Below are 23,289 nucleotides of genomic sequence, written 5' to 3'. Positions count from 1 at the left end.
GAGATTAGGCTCAGCTATCAAAACACCCACTAGAAAGTGAAAAAGACCTCTGGATAGGTATTAAAAAATAAGATTACTTGCAAATAAAGATCTGCACATAGAGAAAAACTTAGTTATTTAAAAAAGAGTAAATAACACAAAACCACATAATTAGCAGGATTTCTGAGATACATTTCTATACTCATGTTCATAGGAGCATTATTCAGCGAAAGTGGAAAAACCCAAGTATTCATTGACAGACAAATGGATAAGCAAAATGTAGTATATGCATAGAATTGAATGTTATTTATCCTTGAAAAGGAAGGAAATGTTGACACATGCCACAACGTGAATGAACCTTGAGGTCATTATGTTAAATGAAATAAGCCAATCATTAAAAAAAAAAAAAAAGAGGAAAAAAAAAAAAACACTTTAATGGATTTCACTTATATGAAGTATCCAGAGTAGTAAGACTCATAAAAACAGAAAGTAAAATGGTGGTTGCTAGAGGTAGGGAAAAATGGCGAGTTGTTTATTGAGTGCAAGAGTCTCCATTTTGCAAGGTGAAAGTTCTGGAGATTGGTCACACAGTACCTCATGCTACTGAACTGCACATTTTTAAATGGTTAAGATGGTAATTAAAAAATTTTTTTTATTGTGGTAAAATGCATATACCTAAAATTCACCATCTTAACTATTTTTAAACATAAGCATACCTCATTATTGCGATTTGCTTTTTTGTGCTTCACAGACACTGTTTTTTACGGATTGAAGGTTTGTGGCAACCTTGTGTCAAGCAAGTCTGTTGGCGCTGTTTTTCCAACGTTATGTGCTCACTTTGTGTTTCTGTTTCATAGTTTGGTACTTTTCACAATATTTCAAACCTTTTCATCGTTATTATATCTGTTACAGTAATCTGTGATCAGTGGTTTGATGTTACTATTGTAATTGTTTTGGGACACAACAAACTGTGCCTATATAAGATGGCAAATTTAATTGATAATTGTAGTATGTGTTCTGACTGCCCCACCAGCAGGCCATTACCCTGTTTCTCTCCCTCTCCTCAGACCTCCCTGTTCTCTGAGACACCACAGTATTGAAATTAGGCCTATTGATAACCCTACAATGGCCTCTATGTGCTAAAGTGAAAGGAAGAGTCACACATCTCTCACTTTAAATCAAAAGCTAGAAATGATTAAACTTAGTGAGGAAGGCATATTGAAAGTTGAGACTGGGTGAAAACTAGGCCTCTTGCACCAAACAGCCAAGTTGTGAATGCAAAGAAAAAGTTATTAAAGGAAATTGAAAGTTCTACTCTAGTGAACACATGAATGATAAGAAAGTGAAACAGCCTTTCCCTTTCTGATATGCAGAAAGTTTGAGTGGTGTGGATAGAAGATTAAACCAGTCACAACATTTCCTTAAGCCAAAGACTAATCCGGATCAAGGCTCTAATTCTGTTCAATTCTGTAAAGGCTGAAAGAGGTGAGGAAGCTGCAGAAGAAAAGTTTGAAGCTAGCATAGGTTGGTTCACGACATTTAAGGAAAGAAGCTATCTCCGTACTGTAAAAGTACAAAGTGAAACAGCAAGTACTGGTGTAGAAGCTGCAGCAAGTTATCCAGAAGTTGTAGCTAAGATAATTGATGAAGGTGGCTACACTAAACAACATAGTTTCAATATAGAAGAAACAGTCTTCTATTGGAAGATGTCATCTACGACTTTCCTAGCTCCAGAGGAGAAGTCAATGCCTGGCTTCCAAGCTTCAAAGGACAGGCTGGTGGTAGAGATTAAGTTAAAACCAATGTTCATTTACCATTTTGAAAATCCTAGGGCCCTTAAAAATTGTGCTAATTCTGTTCTTCCTGTGCTCTGTAAATGGAATAATGAAGCCTGGATGGCAGCACATTTGTTTACACTATGGTTTGCTGAATATTTTAAGCCTACTGTTGAGACCTACTGCTGAGAAAAAAAGATTATCTTTGGACTGTTACTGCTCAATGAGAATGCACCTGGTCACCCAAGGGCTCTGATGGAAGTATGCAAGGAAATTAATGTTGTTTTCATGCCTGCTAACACAACATCCATTTTGTAGCCCATATATCCAGGAGTATTTTAGACTTTCAAGTCTTATTATTAAGAAATACGTTTTATAAGGCAATATCTGCCATAAATAGTGATTGCTCTGATGGATCTGGGCCAAGTAAGTTGAAAACCTTCTGGAAAGGATTCACCATTCTTCATGTTATTAAGAACATGTGTGATTCATAGGAAGAGGTAAAAAGATCAGCATTAACAGGAGTTTGGAAGAAGTCCATTCCAACCATCATGGATGACTTTAAGGGGTTAAAGACTTCAGTGGAGGAAGTAACTGCAAGTGTGGTGGAAATAGTGAAAGAACTAGACTTGGAAGTACAACCTGAAGATGTGACTGAATCGCTGCAATCTCATTATTAAACTTGAACAGATGAAGAGTTGCTTCTTGTGGATGAGCAAAGAAAGTGGTTTCTTGAGATGGAATCTACTCCTTATGAAGATGCTGTGAACATTGTTGAAATGACAACAAAGGACTTAGAATTTTCCATAAACTTAGTTGATAAAGCAGTGGTAGAGTTTGAAAGGATTGACTACAATTTTGAAAGTCGCTCTGCTGTGGGTAAAATGTTATGAAACAACATCTCATGCTACAGAGAACTCTTTTGTGAAAGGAAGAGTTAACTGATACAGCAAACTTCACTGTGGTATTATTTAAGAAACGCTACAGCCACCCCAAACTGGACTTCTAAGCAGCACAGGTGCCTCTGCACTCTCTCATTATTCTCCAGGGTTCTCCCGCTGACATTCCAGTCAAATCTTAGCTGTTTATCTGTTGCCTTGGTCTTTTTTTGTTGAGAGTGGACTAGCACCAGGCCTCTCTTGTCAGCCATCTTTCTGATGTCACTCCTAAACATAACTTTTAGAAAACCAAATACCGCATGTTCACACTTAAAAGTGGAAGCTAAATGTTGAGAACACATGGACACATCTGGGGAACAACATACACTGGGGCTTTTCAGAGAGTGGAGGCTGGGAGGAGGGAGAGGATCAGTAAAAACAACAAATGAGTACTAGGCTTAATACCTGGGTGATGAAATAATCTGTACAACAAACCCCAATGACACAAGTTTACCTATGTAACAAACCTGCACATATACCCCTGACCTTAAAAGTTAAAAAAATTTTTAAGAAAATTGACATTGTGAAGGCAAGCAATCAAACAAACATAACTTTTGTGTGCACTGGGAAACCAAAAAATTTATGTGACTTACATTATTGCAATATTCTCATTATTGCAGTGGTCTGGAACCAAACCTGCAATAACTGCAAAATATGCCTGTATCTAGTTCAGTGGTATTAATCTTAAGCACTTCCATGAAGTTGTGCAGCCATCACCACCATCAATTTCCGTAATTCTTTTCATCTTGTAAAACTCAGCTTCTGTACCCATGAAACACTAACTCCCCCCATTTCCCTGTCCTCTTATTCCCTAGTAACCACCATTCTGTTTTCTGTCTCTCTGATGTTGACTACTCTAAGTACCTGACATAAGTGGAATCATACAGTATTTTGTTCTTTTGTTACTAGCTTATTTCACATAGCATAATGTCCTCAGGGTTCATCCATGTTGTAGCATGTGTCAGAATTTCCTTCCTCGCATTTTGCTTATCCATTCCTCCGCAAATGGGCACTTGGCTTGCTTCCATGTGTTAGCTATTATGAATAATGCTGCAATAGACATGGGGATACAGATACCTCTTCAAGACCTGGCTTTCAATTCCGGATATATACCCAGAAGTAAGATGGTAAATTTTATCTTATAAAAAATTTTTTAAAACACATAAGGTGAAGTCAATAAAACCTTCGTTTTGATATGGCAAACCATTTTATTTTAAGGCAATGAGACAGAATTTTTTTAATGAATAAATATCACCATTACCACTCTCTCTTGTATCCTCACCTAAGCCGTCTCACCTAGGCTCCCAATCTGTCAAATAATGCACGTAGAGATCCAAAAGTAGGGAGAAAGGAAAGAGGAGATAGGATGCTTACCTGTCAGTTCTGTCTCCCTCACCCCACCCTTTTGTTTTTTGAAGTTCGTTTAAGAATTCCAGACTCTCTGATTTGTCACATAAACTAGGCATCGATTTAGGCTTTCCTCATATTTTTAAAGACTAAAAATAAGTCTTAGCATGCATTCTTTTGACCAAAATGACCTTAAAGCTCATCCCAACTAACAATGTTACTTAGTTGTCATAGTAGTAACTGTAGTTTTAAACTGTGCCAGGACTATTATAAATGCAATCTAGGTTGATCAGATGACTGTTATGAATATTATGTCTCTTTTTAGAGGAACAGTGAGACTAGAATGTCTCTATAGGCAAGTAAACAAGTTGGTGATGACTCTGAAACATATATCCTATGAAAGGAACTGGGAATGTTTTATATTAAAAATAGACAGCCAAGACAGGAGCCATTACCTCTGTCTTCAGATATTTGAGGAACAATTATATGAAAGAGGAATTTATTTGGAGCATGAGTGTAAATTATAGAAGGAAAGATTTCAGTTTTATATTTTAAAAATACTTTTTATAACTTAACAGTTGCCCAGCAGGGCCCCTTGTGGGGAGGTGCACTCCCCACAAAAAATTTTTAAGAAACTAGTTTACCACCTGACCAACATGGAGAAACCCCATCTCTACTAAAAATACAAAATTAGCCAGGCATGGTGGCATGTGCCCGTAATCCCAGCTACTTGGGAGGCTGAGGCAGGAGAATTGCTTAAACTCAGGAGGCAGAGGTTGTGGTGAGCTGAGATCATGCCATTGCACTCCAGCCTGTACAACGAGCAAAACTCCATCTCAAAAAGAAAAAAGAAAGTAATTTACTTTCTATTTGGAGAATTATATGGGAAATGCCTTCTTGGTGGTCTCTGGGACATTTATTTGGAGCCCTGGGGCTTTAAGGAATCCAATTTGAAAACCACCGATCAAGACCAGTATAGCCAGATTAAAAATCTAGTTATTCCAAATATTTATTTCCTATTTAGTCATTCAGTATAAAAAATGAAGAGCCATTGAAAGATGCCGAGGAGAATGACGTGTTTTGGTTTGTATTTAGAAAGGTCACCATGTTGACAATGTGGAAATTAAAATCAAAACTGTGATATTGGAAGCAAGGAGACGAGTTTGGAGGCTGCTACAATGGTCTAAGCAAGAAATGATTAGAAGCTAAACTAAGACAGTTGCAATGATAAGTAGAGAAAAGGGGTTATGGTTAACTGTATTGAGAAGTAGAATTAAAAGACCTAATAATCAGTTTGTGATGGGAAGGGAGGAATCTTGAGTTAATTCTCAACTTTATTATTTTTGAGGATTGAGTAAGTAAGGTTGACTTTAGTGGAGATAGAATATGTCAGGGGAGCTGTAGGTTTGAAGGGAAAGATCTTGAATTTAGTTTTAGAACTGGTAAATTAATTGGCAGCTCACCTCAGATTAAGTTGTCTAATAGCAAGCAAAGTTAGATATGGAACTTAGGAGCAAGGTCTGGGCTAGAGAGGTAGTGTTGGGAGACATGGATGTAAGTTTGGCAGGCGAAGCTGTGGAAGTCCAGGGGCAGAGGGAATCAGAAAGACTGAAGAAGCAGTTTGATAGATATAAGAGGAAACTGAGTAAGTCCTTGTAATTTCTTTTTTAATTTTTTAAAAGTATATATATATATATATTTTTTTTTAATTTGAACAGGGTCTTGCTCTGTTGCCCAGGCTGAAGTGCAGTGGCACAATCATGACTCACTGCAGCCTTGACCTCGCAGGCTCAAGTGACCCTCCCAACCTCTGCCCCCGAAGTGGCTGGGACTACAGATAGGTGCCACCACACCTGGCTAATTTTTTGTATTTTTCATAGAGACAGAGTCTCGCTATGTTGTTCAGGCTGGTCTTGAGCTCCTGGGCTCAAGCATCCCTTCCACCTTAGCCTCCCAAAGTTCTGAGGTTACGGGCAATGCGCCACCATGCCTAGCCAAGTCCTCATAATTTCTTACAGTTGAAAATGTACAATAACAATAGCAATGCAGGCTTAAATACAAAGAAAAAAGTCCACCAAAAACACTTGAGTTTTTAAAATTTACTTTCTTTGAGAAATTTGAAATACAGCTGAAATGATTTTTAATAAAATTACGATAATGATTCTACTAAACTTCTGAAGTGTTTCTACAATCTAAACATTCCAGACCTTTGCCTAATCATCAGCTTAATTTTTATTTGATCTGGGTATTTTTAAATTCTTATTTCGCTTTGTTCTTTATGAAATTAATTATGTTGGCCTTGAATCTGACCAGTGCAAATTTATTATATGGCTTCATAAAAAATCATACTTCAATGAAAATACTTCCTTAAATGTAAGAACTTATACCTTCCTTATGTTCTTTGTTTACCTAAGGAAATGCAACCTCACCACAAGTACAAAGACCATCTTTCATGGACTACTTTGATAAGCAAGACTTCAAGAATAAGAGTCACGAAAACTGTAATCAGAACATGCATGAACCCTTCCCTTTGTCCAAAAACGTTTTTCCTGATAACTGGAAAGTTCCTCAAGATGGAGACTTTGACTTTGTAAGTACATTTTAATTCTTCCATTTATGTTTTCTCCTTTTATATTTTACCATCAAATTGAGAAGCATAGTTCATATGTATATGAACTGTGTGTATGTATATACAATTATAGACCATATGTTAGTATTCATTTTACAGCCATATATGTGGATAGAGGAATTGTGAAGCTGTAGCTTACTTATAGAAATATACTTGCAGAAAATACTTTTTTATAGTTAAATAAATCATAGCTGAAATTTAGACAAATATTCAGGACTCCTTAAAACTAAAATGACAACTATTTTAAAAGATGTTTTCAATAATGCAAATATGAGATACTTCTGACAGTCAGTAAACTCAGTTGCCAAAATTAATGATGCAAAGGTATTTATGGCATAGTTTGAGAATTTGCTTCAATTTTGAAAGTATATGAGTTGGTTTCTATTTGAGTAAGTGTTAATTCCACTTAGTTTCTCAGAAATAATAGTCCTATTCTGTACCTAGGAGCATATAAACTTCCGTATAAAACTGCCTTATTGCCTATTTTGTTACATTATCTCTTTATTTCTTCTACCCTGGTTCTTCTTACTTCTTTTAAAGAATGCATAAAATACAGATAAACTATTTTAAAGTAACTGTTTCCAGAACTTGAGAGAGTAAATTCTCAAAATGAGTTATTTAATGGAGTGAAAATTTTGTGGAGTAAATTTTTACTTAAGAACATCTTAAATAACAATGTTACTTTTGCATATTGTTCTAGAAGATTTTTTTCCAAATAAAATAACTTTATAATCCTTTGTAGTTTTATTAATAAATGTATGTATACGTAAATACAATTTTAGATATATGTAAATATATACATTTTTTAAATTTAAGAATTTTTAAGTAATATTAAACCATTTTGCTTAGACAACATGACTCCAAATGCTTTGCAATTATAAATATTTTAAGTACTTTTTTCCTCAGTGTTGTGATTGAGTTTTTAAATAATCGGATAATAAAGTTTCAAAATCTGTCCCCAGTAAATTTAGTACTAATTGCTAGCAAATATTAGCGGTATAATTCACAGGTTAGCCTGCAAACATCATTGCAATGTCTACTCAATATTTTTTTCAATATCATAGTAAGCAATTAGAAAAATAAAATCAGTATGTCTTTAGTCCTAATAAGATTTCATTTTAAGCTATCTACTTTTTAAAAATTATGAATTATTTAGAATGCTGACATTTAAGCTTTAAATTATTCATGAATATAATGAATAATGTAGAGTATTTAACCTCAAAGAGTTCTGTCTTGTGTCATTTGGAATAAATCTTTTTTTTTGTTGGCATAAATTTAAGGGTACAAGTGCAGTTTTTTAAATTTACATGGATATAGTGCATCGTGGTGAAGTCTGGGCTTTTAGTGTAACCATTACCCAAATAATGTACTTTGTACCCTTTAGTAATTTCTCATCCCTGACTCCCTTCTTGCCGTCTCACCCTTCCAAGTTTCCATTGTCTATTATTCCACACTCTGTGTCCATGTGTACACATTAGTTAGCTCCTACTTATACATGAGAACATGCAGTATTTGACTTTGCTGTTTCTGTTTCACTTAAGATAATAGCCTCCAGGTCCATCCATGTTGCTTCAAAAGTTAAGATTTTATTCTTTTTTATGGCTGAATAGTGTGGAATACATCTTAATGGTCTCTGAGAAACAGTTTGAAATGAGCTACAAAGTAATGAATAAATTATCATGGGTAAAAAATGGCAAATAAAATGATTTAATTTTGCTTCAGTTAATCTTTCTACCACCCCAAAATTTAATGGCTTAAAATAACAACTATTTTACTTTCATCAAAACCACAATTTTGTGGGTTAATAGTTTGTCTAGGTTTATCTAAGTGTGTCTTCTGCTGGGCTCACCTGGGGTTTCTTAAGTGACTGCGGTCATCTGCTGACTTGAATGGGGCTGAACAGTCTCTAAAATTACTTCACAAATGTGTTGGCAATTGTGCTGACTATTGGCTAGGTCGTATGATCTCATCAGGCAAGCCTGGGGTTTTTACGTGGCAATAGTAGCCTTCCAAGAAGGTGAAAACAAGGTTGTAAGGCCTCTTGACGTCAGCTTAGGATCTGCACAATGTCCATTGATAATAGCATCAAAAAGAATGAGATACTTGAGAATAATGTTAACCAAGTAGGTAAAAGACTTGTACACTGAAAACTGCAAAAATATGGGTGAAAGAAATTAGACATCAATGCATGAAAAGACATATTCATAGATCATAAGCTTTAATATTGTTAGGATGTTTATATTGCCTAAAGCGATCTACAGATTAGTTGTTATCTCTGTCAAAATCCTAATGATATTTTTTGCAAAAGTAGAAAAAACTCATCCTAAAATTCATATGGATTCTCAAGGGACCCTAATTAGTCAAAACAATCTTGAAAAAGAAAAACAAAATTGAAGATCTCATGTTTCCTGATTTCAAAACTTACTACCAAGCTATTGAAATCAAAACAGTGTGATTCTGTCAGAAAGACACATGTAGACCAATGGAATAGAGAGCTGAGAAGTAAACTTTTCACATCTGTGGTCAAATGATTTTTGACAAGGGTCCTAAGACCATTCAGTGGGGGTAAAGAAGAGGCATATCAACAAATCGTGCTGGGAAAACTGGATATCTACATGCAAAAGAATGAAGTTGGAGTCTTACTTTACACCATATATAAAAATTAGTTCAAAATGGGCCAAAGATCTTACAGTAAGAACTAAAACTAAAAAATTACTAGGAAATACATATGAGAAAAACTTCATGACATTGGATTTGGCAGTGATTTCTAGGCTATGACACTAAAAACAAGTAACCAAAAAATAGATAAATTTGACTACATCAAAATGGAAAACTTGAGTTCATCACAAGACACTTTCAACAGAGTGGAGGGCCACCAATGGAATGAGAGAAAACATTTGTAAATCATATATCTGATAAGAGGTTAATATTCATAATGTATAATGAATGCCTACAACTCAACAGCAACAAAAAAAACCCCAAACGATCCATTTCAGAAATGAGCAAAGGGGCTGGGCATGATGGCTCATGCCTGTAATCCCAGCACTTTGGGAGGCTGAGGTGGGTGGATCACCTGAGGTCAGCAGTTCGAGACCAGCCTGACCAACAAGGTGAAACCCTACCTGTACTAAAAATACAAAATTAGCTGGGACGTGGTGACACATGCCTGTAATCCCAGCTACTTGGGAGGCTGAGGCAGGAGAATCACTTGAACCCAGGAGGCAGAGGTTGCAGTGAGCCGAGATCATGCCATTGCACTCCAGCCTGGGTGACAGAGCAAGACTCTTGTCTCAAAAAAAAAAAAGGTGGGGGGGGCAAATGACTTAAATAGATATTCTTCCAAAGAAGATAAACATGGCTAATAAGTACGTGAAAAGATTCAATAATTATCATTAATCATTAAAGAAAGGCATGTCAAAACCACAATTAGATACTACACACCCATTCAAATGACTATTATCAAAAAACAAACAGAAAATAACAGGTGTTGCTGAAGATGTAGAGAAATTGGAACCTTTCCTTGTGTACCTGCTGGTGGAAGTATGTTGTAGTCACTATGGAAAGCAATATGGTGGCTCCTCAAAAAAACCAATATAGGGTTATCATATAATCCAGCAATTCTACCTCTAGGTATGTACCAAAGAATTGAAAGCAGGGTCTCAAAGAGATAGTTGTACACACATTTTCATGGCAGCATTATTCATAATGACAAAAAGGTAGAAGCAACCCAAGTGTCCATTGATGGATGAAAGGATAAAAAAAAATGTTGTAATACATAAAATGGAATATTATTCAGCCTCAGGAAAGAAATTGTGCAATATGCTACAACATGGATAAGCACTGAAGACATTACGCTAAGTGAAATAAGCCAGGTCACAAAAGGACAAATGCTATATGATTCTACTTATATGGGTTACCTATAATAGTCAGATTCATGGAGATGGAAAATAAAATGTTGGTTCTCACAGGCAGGAAATAGGGAGTTATTGTTTAATAGGTACAGAGTTTCCGTTTTGCAAGACAAAAATCGTTCCAGAAGTGGATGGTAGTGATGCTTGTATGAAAGTGTGAGTGTAAATAATGCCACTTAACTGAACACTTGAAAATGGTTAATTGCATAAAAAATGCGTAAGAGAAGAGGGGAAAGAATTTGCACAGTGTCACTGTTGTCATAGTCTGTTGTCAAAATCTGTCAGAAGTCTAGTCCTAACTCAAAGAATATGGAAATAAATTTCCCCTCATGATGGAAGGAACAGCAAATTCACATGGCAAAGGGTGCTGTGAGATGGAAGGAATTATTACAGTATACTTTGCAGGCAATCTAATAGAAAGGGTGTTAATTAAAACTCAACAGAAATTAGAATGTTGAATTTAGGAAATGAGAGTTCATTAATGATTTTGATCATGACCATTGCAGTACTCTACTTTCTGATTTTTCACATATACACAATTTTTGACATGTAGCCTTCTACTATCTGTCTTAGACTCATTTTAGTTTTGTGAATCTATTTTTCCAGTGGCTAACTCCTGAAAGTAAACTTTTGGAAACATTTTTAGCCCCTCATAGGTTTTGTAGTCATTCTATCTGGAAATTCCAAAATTTGTTAGAAAACATTAAGCTAATTTAACAAATATTTTACTTTCTGCTTTGGATTGTGCTAGGCACTGTGGGTAAAAATAAATTATACTGATGTATTAAGAAGACAAGGTATGAATTAATGAAGTGGTAAGTTGTAATCCAGAACAGTAACTCAGACATTGCCATGTGGTTTTGAATAAGAGGGAGATTTGGTGAAGGCTGGAGTTGTATATGAAATTATAATGTGGAAGAGGACTTTGTCTAAGCATTGATAAATGGATAGCAGAAGGAGAGAAGGTAGGCACTACAAGGAATGATGTGTAATAAAAAGCTTAGCGGTAAGAAAGTATAATGTATATTGGGTGGCAATGAAGTAGAAACCTTCAAGTGTATGGTAGTTAATTTGCAAAAATATGAGAGATAAAATGGAAAAGTAGATCCAGATCAGAGGGTGGAAGCTTGCAAGGTTACAGAGTCTGAATGTTTATTTAGTAGACAATGGAAAGCCACTGAAGGTTTTAAGTTGGAGGATGACATGATGAAAAGTATCTTAAGAATATTAATATTGAAGATAGCATGAAGGATTGATGGGAAGAGACTCAGGGTAGGGGATATCGGTTATGTGGCACAAGCTTAAAATAATATAGGAATAAAATTGAAACGAAAAACAAGAATGAGGAGGAAAGATTAATTAACAGAAATAGCTGACATACTAGATTGAAGAGTACTATTTTGATTAGTTAAGGTGAGGAACCAAATGGTGACAGTAACCAAAAAATAAAATAAAATAAAGGAAAATGTTCTCACAGGAGGAAAGGTATATCATGAGATCATATGACTGGATCCAATTTTTGCAGAGTTATTTATTTTTGACTTATATGGGGCAGATAGCCTTAAAAAGGGAATTGTGGGAGGGATGGAGTGACTAGAATAGTTCTTCTTTTCTCAACATTTATTACACCTGTCAACTGGAACTGCTCAACCCTCTCATCACTTTGAGGAAAGTGGAAAATGTTTGTAATCGCCACTGAGGGGAATGGAAATGGAAATAAATAAGATATGAATAAAGGAAGCATTGCCAGGAGATGAATAAAGAATTGCCAAGAGTAGTAGTGAGTATGGCAAAAGACAAGGAAAAGCGTGTATAAGAGGGGCAAAGAGAGGGTAGTTAAAAGAAGAAGCATATGTAGAGCACAGTGTAAGTGATTAGGTGGACTGCTTTTCTCACAAAATGGGGAAATGGACTAAAAGCAGAGATACCAGCTGTTAATGAGGGAAATCTGATCTTATTTATTCCCTCATCTGTTAGTTACAGAATGTTAAAAAAAAATGTGACTCTAATATTAAAGTGTAAAGCATACTAAGGTTTATGTGTTTATCTTCCCTCTTCATGATGCATCTCGAGGCCGCCTTCTAGAAGAGAACTGTATTTTATGTAGTTCCTAAGTCTGTTTGGTAGAAGTTGCTTAAAATAAGCCAAAGTTGCTTTGACCATATTTTTAGGACAAAGAAGTCTTCATCCTTCTGCCTTGAGGAAAATGGGTTCTAAGGAAAAAAAAGAAATGAAAGAGAACACTTTATTGTCTTTTGAGGTACTCAGAGCAGATTTCTAAAGGACAAAACTTATTCAGAAAGGCACCTGCTAGACAGATGTGCAGGGTAGGAAGCATTCCTTGTCTTAAAGCCTGTATGCAATAGAATTTGTGTACTTCCTTTTAAATTGTTAGCATTTGTCTTTGGGATTTTCTGTGGATTGTTTCATGTTATGTTCCTGAATGTAAGGAGATGATAAAAGAATTTATGATGTCACCAAATTGGGGATTATCGTAGAAAGATAGGAGATAAAATATATTTGGGCTAATTGAATTATTTTTAACCCTACCAGAAAAAAGTTATGTTTAGGATGTGCCTATGCAGATTTTCTAAAACAAATGTAAAAGGCAAATCTGTTTATTATAGCACTAGTCTAATGTTTCAGTTTTTGTTAGAATTATTTCCAAACAGCCTTAGCATCCAGATTGTTTAGTGTTAAATAGAGAGCATGTAGATAGTGTTTTGCAGAAATTACAGTATCGTATTTAAATAGATATATTTTGGGTAACGTAAAGATTTTGGAATAAGAACAAAAATTTCAAAAGCCATCTGTTAACCCACTACATTGGTTCCAAATTTTTAAAAAGAAAGAAATTGGATTGACAATAATTACTAGTATAAAAGAAATTAGGTAAATCAACCATTTTTGGTTTTGACTCATACTGAATTGTAAGTTAACGTTTCTTAATTACTCTGATTCTTAAATATTTATTCAGTTGGCGGTGTTCTTTTGAGCTAAGGGACACAAGAATCCACCAGGGCCACACTGAAGAAAAAGTCTCAAAAATTGTGACAGAGAAGGGAAAAAAAACTAACTTTGTTCTCCAAGTATAAAGTTGTCTGGGGCTTTCCTAGTTTTTCTACAGTCCTACCTTTGATGCCTGCGTTAGCAAGTGAGTGTGATTACAGGGAAACAAAACAAAAGTCACTGTTGGAAAATGCAGAAAACAGTAAAGGGTTGGCAGAGAAAGTACCAGCTCTGCTGCTGGAGCTGCCCATGGACATTTTAGGAATCTTCACTTGTTCTGGAGAAATGTTTCTTTCTCAGGGTCTTTTCACCCTCCTCTATAGCCAGCAGCTGTGAAGGAGTGATAAAGAAACTGAAGTACCCCCAGAAAAAGAGCAGCAGGGCCACCCCTTTAGTAAGCCCTCAGCAACACAGACCCTCTAGACAGCTTAAGGTAAAAACTTAAGCCAGCAGCATCTACCAGTTTTTCATTTGTTTGTTTTACCAGTATAGCAACATGTTATCTGCTTTGTCTGTTTAAATGCAGGTAATGTTTCTGGTTTTAAAAGAGATATTGGCTATAATTTTCCTTGTAGCATACTCCTTAGTCAAAGAACTGCTTGTTCTCTACAGTCCTTAGTTCTGTGGACTGAGGAAACCACTTCAGTTGAGTGAAGTATTTAAGCATATTGTCATCGATTAGCTTTGCATTAATTAAATGATTGTTGTCAAGTATTTCCAGATGTTTGCAAGAGTATTAACAAAGTATGAAAAGATAACTATAGATATTTCAGATTTATTTCTTCTAGGGTAAAGAAGAAATAAACACACAAAATCCCAAATGTTCCAGTGGATAGCTTTGGATAAGAGTTTATGATTACAGGTGTACATGTGGCATGAACTCAAGTGTATGTGGCACATTGTGCTTTCACTACTCAGTCATTCCTTGTAGAGCCAACAGGAAATTAAAATTAATGAGAAGCCTGCACTTTGAAACAGTTGCAGAATTCTTGACTATTTCAGTCCTTTGCCAGCTCACGAAATCTCTGCTGGCAGTCGTATCCAACATATGGTATGGCGTGTGCACAGTTGTGTCATGTGATTGTCTAGGTCCATGTAGAATTTTTATGAGGTTTTGACCATCAGTCTGCTGAGGCATTTAAGATAGTCATAACCTTTGTCTTGAAAGGAAGGTGACCTGCTTCGAAGATAAGTGTTTATGAACAAGTAGAAAATAATAATTTAGTCACTGGGCAAGTAAACTAGATTTAGTTGATTCTGTGGTAAAGGCAACAAAGATTTTAGTGTCTCTGAACTGCTACACTGGTTTTTAAAATTTTTTTATTTAGTAGAATTTAATCCCCTTGGCTACCTGAGGTAGAATGAGTGTTTCACTTTCTTATTCCTAAAGGTGCTGTTTAAGGCTTCCGTAATTTCTGAAATTTTTATTTGGTGGTTGTGTCTAGGCCAAGTCTACTGAAACATTAAGCTAATTCTGCTTATTTAGGTAATTAATACCTTAAGTTAAAACTCATTATATCATCATTTCCCTTACAAATTTAAGTGAGCAGGCCTGTACTTATTGGATTAATTAAGATAGAAAGCACAGGTGCAGTATATGGTTTCTTGTCAGCATGTTATAATTTATTAAGATGTTTAAAGCACATGGCAAAAGAAAAATGGCTTACAAAAAGGGTTCCAAGAAGCACAAACTCTCCTTATAGTAGTTTGCTCTTTTTAAAATGTCATTTATTTAGAAAATTACGTTGAAAAATTGACTACTCTACATTTTAAAACAAGATATTGTACTCCAAGCATATGTTGTAGCTAATGTTGATGTCTAAGGAAGTTATTTTGACTATGTGGGCTTTCTATTCATAACCCAATTTTGGATGTTTAGTCAGTAAGCACTGGGGACTATTGGGGTGATTACATCAAAAGAGATGTTAACCAATAGTGGAATTTAGGATCAAAGAGTGAACAGTGTAATTTATGATCTTTTAATTTAAGACTGATATCCCAACAGTATTTACCTTTTGAAATAAATAAAGCATTAGATTTCAAAAAAGTTTTAAAAATCGATTGAGGTAACTAGTAATGCATATATCGGGTTCCGTTTTGATGATGGAATAGTTGTTTTGTACTTGAACTGTCATGAAATTTCTTTAAATCTAGAATTATTTTTGTAATTTTATACTTAATTCAGGTTTTCTGAGTATGCATAGTATTTCACTATCAGAATTATTTCCATAACTGACTTCCATCATACTTCTCATGTCTATCTTCCATAGTTAGAAGTATGCACATCATTGTTTGGGGGCCTATCATATTTGTCGGCCTACTTGAATTAATGCTGACACCTTTTCCTCCTTCCTGCCATTAGGTTGGTAGCCTTTTCCATAGTACCTCTCATTCATAAAAATAGAAAGCCCTCATTAGGTTGGATTCTTCATGTTGGAAGACTTTTAAGTAAATAATAGACTTTTTTTTTTTTAATCCAGAATCTAGTTGTCTTGATTCAAAACCACAGTAGCCTTGTTTTGTAATTGTGTTCATCAGTTGTTGAAACACCTTCCCAGAACAATAGACAGATCTTAAGGAGATAAGTGAGTGATAGGGGCATTCAAACTAATGTTGTTTCTCATAGCAGATGAAAGTGTTTTGGAAAAAAGATACCTTACTGATTTATTTTGAAGACACATTTTCATGGTTCTTAACAAACCTTTTTTTCTTCATTCAACCTCTGAGTAAACTCGAGGTCGACGATTTGGCCCCATTTGGTTGGTGGCCGTCTTCAAGATAGGTGGTGCTTGTACATTATTTTTGTCTTTGTTGTGAGCCTTAGTCTCACAATTCAGGGGACAGTTAAAAACTTTCAGTCAGCATTCTTCTGTAAAAATAAACATTACTGACATGACTGACATTTTAGAGCATTTCATGTTTCTTTCTCTACAGAAATATTTTAGTTTATTTGTTCCTTCATTCATCATTTATTCAGTAAACATTTTTTTGTGACAGCCTTGTTGCATGCCAAGCACTAGGCACTGCCAACTTAAGCAAATTGCTGCTCTGGAGGAGCATTTGGGTATAGACATATGAACACTTAATTATTTTACCCGTAGATAAATTGGCCAGACACCACTGATCTGGAAAATCAGGTTGTAGTGAAAATAACCAGACTTAGAAATAAAATCATGAAAGTGAAAATATGAAATTTTAATATAAATTATTTTTTATTGAACAGCAATGTCTAACATTCAGAATTCATGCTATCTAAGGTTACAGAATTTCCGGTTGCCCTGGGTACATAGGATCATGTAATCACATGGACCAGACTAAGAATTCTTATAGATCATTTACTTAAAGATTTAAAGTTTCTTCAAGGAAGAAATGTAAGACAATAATGTCTATTTTTACCAACTTTTTGGTAAGAAATTTTTAGCTTCATACTAATATTTTATTAAGTGGATACTGCTCACATGTGGCACATATTGTTTATATATTTAGTTCTTTTTGTGTCATCTAAAATTCTAAAATGAGACTTCTTCAAAAATTATAACTATCTTGTGTCTCCAAAGTAGTATTTTATACTTTGTCTATTTGCCTTATACAAGTTGAGTCTAAGGCTTAACTGTGAAACAGAATTCATGCTAAGGAACTTAGAGCAATTCAGACCAATCAATTACTAGAGTCTCTATTTATTGTTTTATTGTTCTGAAAGTAAAAAACAAATTATATCTAGATTACAAGCTAAAGGTTGTTTTAAAACATTATGCAAGTGGGATTTTTTTCACTTCAGTTTCTGTTTCATAACTAAAACATTAAAACAGTATCACTGGCAACAATTTAATGCATAACCTCTAACTTAAATGAATATTTCTTTAAAGTGACCTTTATTTTGTAATTTAAGGAAAACCTGTTTTATATTAATATTTAAAACAAGCATTGAAAAATAAAACCAGTTTCTGAGAATAGGGGAAGTATTTTTAAAACACTTGAGCTTCTCTCTTCAGGTTCTATATTCTGTGTTCAGATTGGAAATATATTTCCAGGAGAAAATGGATGGTATTTATACACCCATATATTTCCATAAGTCATTTTTAGGCAACTGATTTTAATTCATGATAAATTATAAAATGAATTAGTAACAATATAAGAGAAGGCATTCAGGAAACATACAAGTTCATACTCAATTTCATATTGATGTACTTAATATATTTAGCTTCTTATATTTAGGATAACATCAATTAGCTCTCGTTTAAGCGAAAATGTTCTAAAATACTTAGGTATGTCTATGTATTTAAAACATAATCTTTTTTTGAATTTTAGAATAAAAAGAAATTTCATTCAATATTTTTACATCTTTAATAGATGCAAATTATAGGTGTACAAAATATGTAGTAGCTACTCCTATGTTTAAGATTCAGTATCTCACATTGTTATATTTTTGAAGTTATGGGATATGTAAATACTGAATTATTAGATATTCCATTTGAAGTGAATTAAATTCAAAAAATATGAATAAGCATTTGTCTCAATAGATTTTATTCATTTAATAAGAACCACTTTTGTTTTAATTAATTTTCCAGAACACGAGAAGATGTTAATAAGGTATACACATTGAGGTTAGAATATGTTAGTATTCATATATTTTTGAGACCAATTTAGGATTACTTGGTTTAAATATAAATTAATATTTAATGTTCTAATTTTATATTTTTTTTCTAGAGTAACACTAACAAAATTCCTTTTTAGTTTTTAATGTTTCATTTGTTCAACAAAAGTATTTTAAGTGCCATCTATGTGCCTTTCACCTCCCTTTAGAAAGTAATGCAGTCAAGGGAGCCACTTGCAAAATATCTCTGTATTATCAATTGCTTCACCCACCTTATTCACAGGGTCTCCTATTTTACCTATTTTATGTCACTATTAGGCTTTAAGGTCTAACGTAATCAAGCTGATTTTGCCATCCAATCAAATCAAATGCTTGCAAAATTGAAGCAAACAGCATTTTTCCTATTCCCAGCTGCTAGCTAATTATATTACACTTAAAACATACTTATTTATACGAGAAATTTTTAAATTGATATATTACCTTCAGTCCGACATTTTCTTGTTTGTTCAAATGAGAATTCTAGCTGTAACGAAAACTGCATTTAAATATTTTATGTAAATTATTAATACTGCAAAAGGATACTAGTTTATAATATCATTGAGAGCAGCTGTGAATAAGTCATAATTAGTTAGGATTTATTTACAGTTTTTTAAAAAAACCCTCTGATGTTACAGGGGCTGAAAATGAAGGCAAATATATGGGTGAGGGTAGGAAGCAGGGGGCTGTTTGGCCTGGTAAAAATTTTGTAACTATTTGCAAAATTGATCAAGAAATTTGAAGGAGAAAAAGAACACACATAACTGTGTTCAGACACAGACAAAAATAAGACTTGCATATTTGTGGCATGCCTCTGGATTAGGCATTAAATTAAATGTGATTGTTAAGTAATACTTAATAGCAGCATAACAAAAGGGGCATCTATTGTCTTTAGTAATTCTTCTTTATAGAAATCCATTATGTATTAGAATGGTGTATATCAATATCATTCTTTTATTTTGCCAGTTTCTGCTTTGATTTATATTTGTGTGGAACCCGGACACCAATGTTGATAGGATTATTTAAAAGCTTAGAGCTTTTCTTTTTAAACCTTTCTTTTGAATTTATTGTAAGTTACCATTTAACAAAATACCTGATATTGAGTCCTACAAAATTTCAAAATAGAGAACTTGTTTTTATTTAAAAAGAAGTGATTTGAATAAATGTCAGTGAGCATTAGATACTATATTGTAAATAAAATCTTAGTAAGTTGTAGAAAAGTATTAGATTAATTTTCACATACATCTTTGTTATTGAGGTAACTTGAGGAGAAAAATAGAATTTTTAGTAGAATATGGTAGGTGAATCCTTTAATATTGGTAAAATAAGGTTTACTTACAATCTTGTTAAAAAGCTATTGGTCATAGTACTTCTCTTTCTGTATATATCTTATTCCTCAGTATATACTTTAATTTATGATTAAAGTTTAAAAGTTTTAATCTGTGATGAACTCTAGGCTGAGGTTTATGGTATAGTTTATTTTATACACTGTTCTTAAAAAGCTATTCAATTACTAGGTAGGATTCTTTCAAATAAAAATTTAAAAGTCAAAGTAATTCTCCTTAATAAAATAATTCCATTAGGATGGTTTCATTAAATTTACCAATCTATTAATAATCTGCACAATAGTCATCTAAGTAAAACTTGTATTTTTTTTTTTGTGGTTTATATAAAACAGCCTAAGTATTTTAATGCTATGAATCTAGATTTTTAAATGAGTACACTGTACATTTTACATAGACACATCTATTTATAATTACAAGCATAAATTATAAGTGTTATTTCTGAGATGATTAAAGATATAATAAAATTCATATTGCTATACCAGTCTTAAGAGTGCTTAGGAAAACCTTAAAGAACCATCCAAGAAACTGCCATTTAATTCTGTCTAAATATATTTTGTCCAAGTTAAGAGAAGGAAATATATTTTGTTCCTATAATTATTTTGCCTTCTTCAAGCTCCCTTTCATCATATGCTGAATCTCTAGCAGGTTAGATCATTAAACTTTTCCGATGAAAAAAAAAGATGGTTAGGGAAAGACTAGTTAGTTACCTGCTTGGGCAAATGTGGGTCGAGTTTTGAAAACCTTTTAATTTTTTTAGATCAGTTTCTCTGAGTTTTTGTTTACTCAGTTTATAAGGTATGTAAGAATACATCATTAGTTCTTAACCTTGACCTTTCCTGAATCTTTTGCATCATTAAATAGAACAAGGCTATATGGTTAAAATACTTATTTGAAAGCTTTTTAGAATCCCAATAATTTTACTTTCTTTAATTTCTGTCAAATTGTGATAGTAATTGTTAGTCCTAAATTGTTAAGAACTTTATTTTAAATTTGTTTTCCCATAATTTTCCCCAAAATTGTTTTATTTTTTAAGCAATCTAAAACATTACCAGCCACAATCACATAACATTTTTAATAAAAACTTTATTGAGATATAATTCACATACCATGTAACTCACCCTTTTAAAGTGTGTAATTCAATCGTTGTTTAGTACATGTCCAATTTTGTAGCTGGCACCATAATCCATTTCAGAATATTTTCATCATTACCCCAAAAAGAAACCCTGTACCCACTAGTAGTCACTTCCCATTTCCTCCCAACACCCTTTTCTTTTTCTAGTCCTAGGCAGCCGCTGGTCTACTTCTTGTCTTTGTGGATTTGCCTGTCTTGATATTTTATATAAGTAGAATCATACAATATGAGCCACAACTATTCCTTCTACCTTTCTAGTAGATAGATGATTATTACAACAGGATGACTGTAATATTGCTGTAACATAGGGATTTGCCGTCTATGATAATAGATAACATAAAGTGTTTCTTGAAGCAGTATAGATAAAAACTTGAAGTCTGAAATAAAATATTTGTAATGGATTCATCGGGACCTTAAATACTAGGGTAGTGCAGTCTGCTTCCTATATACTAGAAGTCAGTTATACATAATACGTGCCTGGCACTGCTCTAGATATTCGTGATATAGCAACAAATAAACCAGACAAAAATCTCTGCCTTCACAAAGCATACACTGTAATGAAGAAAACAGTCAATAACCATAATAAATTAGTAAATGATACAGTTTGCTAAAAGATGATAAGTACTTTGGAGAGAAAAAAGAACCACATAAGGTATTGAGGCCAGTGTTGGGGGAAAGGGCTTGGAATATTGAGTAGAGTGGTTGGAGAAGGCTTCATTGAGAAAGTGACAATTGAATAAAGACTTGAAGGAGGGAAAGGACCAAGCAGGGAGTGAGCCATCTGATGTCTGCAGGAAGAACATTCCAAGTAGAAGGACCAGCAAAGACTGAAGTGGAAGCTTCCTTTGGTGTGTTGGGGGAACTCTAAAGTGATACATTGATTTTGGGGAGCTGAATGAGTGAGGGCCAGAGCATAAGAAGATGAAGTTGGAGAGCAGGATAGGGAAGTGGTAGGGTGCACCAGATGGTAGGCTCCTGAAAGTATTGTAAAGATTTGGGCATTTGTTCTAAAAGAAGTATGTAGCCATAGAGAAATAACTTGATGTATAACTGACTAACTGTAAAAAGTTTCCTCTGGCCACATTTGAGAATTGATTGAGTGGGGCAAGGGTAGAAGCAGTCATCCGGGCCGAGAGCACCGGAGACAGTAAGAATTGGTCAGGTTCCTGATAACTTTTGAATATATAGGCAACAAAATTTTATAACTGATTGAATATGAGAATGAAAGATCCAGGATAATTCCAAGGTTTTTTGTTTGAACAACCAGGATGGAGTCACATGTAACTGAACTGGGGAAGACTGTGGGTGGAACTTGTTGACTGGGAAGTTCTTTTGCATCCAAGTGGGCATAGCGAGTGTACAGTTGTATGTCCAAATTGAGAGTTCAAGGGAGAGTTCTAGGCTGGAATTTGTGGTAATCAGTATATAGATGGTATTTAAAACCATGAGACTGAATGGGATTTTCAAAGGACTCTCCAAAGAAATGAGTATACGCAGAGAAGGAAAGAGGTCTGTATTCATTTCCCATGGCTGCTGTAACAAAGAAATGAGTATATGTAGAGAAGGGAAGGGGTCTGTATTCATTTCCCATGGCTGCTGTAACAAATTACCACAAATTTAGCGACTTAAAACAGTAGAAATGTATTGTTTTACAGTTCTGGAGCCAGGAATCCAAACTAAATGTTATGGGGCTAAACCTGGGTTTCAGCAGGGCCACACTTCCTCTGGGGAAATTTGAACTAAGTGTTATGAGGCTAAATCATGCTATCAGCAGGGCTACACTCCCTCCAAATACTCTAGCGGAGAATCTCTTTTAGTTTTCAGTATCTGGAGCTGCATTCGTTGAGTCTTTGGTTCTTTCTCCATTTTCTTTTTTTTTATTTTTCTTGAGATGGAGTCTCACTCTGTCACCGAGGCTGGAGGGCAGTGTGGCGCAATCTCAGCTCACTGCAACCTCTGCCTCTTGGGTTCAAGCAATTCTCCTGCCTCAGCCTTCCAAGTAGCTGGGATTACGGGTGTCTGCTACCACACCTGGCTAATTTTATTATTAATAGAGACAGGGATTCTGTTCCAAGATGGCCGAACAAGGAATAGCTCCAGTCTGCAGCTCCCAGTGCGATCGATGCAGAAGATGATTTCTGTATTTCCAATTGAGATACCTGCTTCATCTCGTTGGGACTGATAGAACAGTGGGTGAGTGCATGGAGGGCGAGCCGAAGCAGGGCAAGGCATTGCCTCACCTGGGAAGTACAAGGGGTCGGGGATTTCCCTTTCCTAGACAAGGGAAGCCGTGACAGACTGTACCTGGAGAAACGGGACACCTCTGCCTAAATACTGTGCTTCACCAACAGTCTTAGCAAACGGCACAGCAGGAGATTATATCCCACACCTGGCTTGGTGAGTCCCATGCCCACAGAGTCTTAGTCACTGCTAGTGCAGCAGTCTGAGATCTACCTGCAAGGCAGCAGCCTGGGAGGGGGAGGGGCATCTGCCATTGCTGAGTCTTGAGTAGGTAAACAAAGCGGCCGCAGAAGCTCAAAGTGGGTGGAGCCCACTGTAGCTCTGCAAGGCCTGCTGCCTCTGTAGACCCCAC

At 34.9% G+C, this 23,289-nt stretch overlaps 1 protein-coding gene across 1 annotated transcript in view; it reads left to right on the top strand.

Moving 5' to 3' along the window:
- Window positions 1–23,289, top strand: part of LOC111520894 (serine/threonine-protein kinase 3) — a 334,853-nt gene that overhangs the window by 250,981 nt on the left and 60,583 nt on the right. Inside the window, exon 10 of the mRNA XM_023183991.1 lies at window positions 6,454–6,629. Coding sequence (XP_023039759.1) covers window positions 6,454–6,629 — 176 coding nt within the window. The remainder of the gene's footprint in view (window positions 1–6,453; window positions 6,630–23,289) is intronic.

The sequence above is a fragment of the Piliocolobus tephrosceles genome, chromosome 7 (genome assembly GCF_002776525.5).
Source record: "Piliocolobus tephrosceles isolate RC106 chromosome 7, ASM277652v3, whole genome shotgun sequence".
In the NCBI taxonomy this organism is placed as follows: Eukaryota; Metazoa; Chordata; class Mammalia; order Primates; family Cercopithecidae; genus Piliocolobus; species Piliocolobus tephrosceles.
The sequence above is the reverse complement of the archived record's forward strand: the minus strand, read 5'-3'. Positions and strand labels throughout refer to the sequence as shown.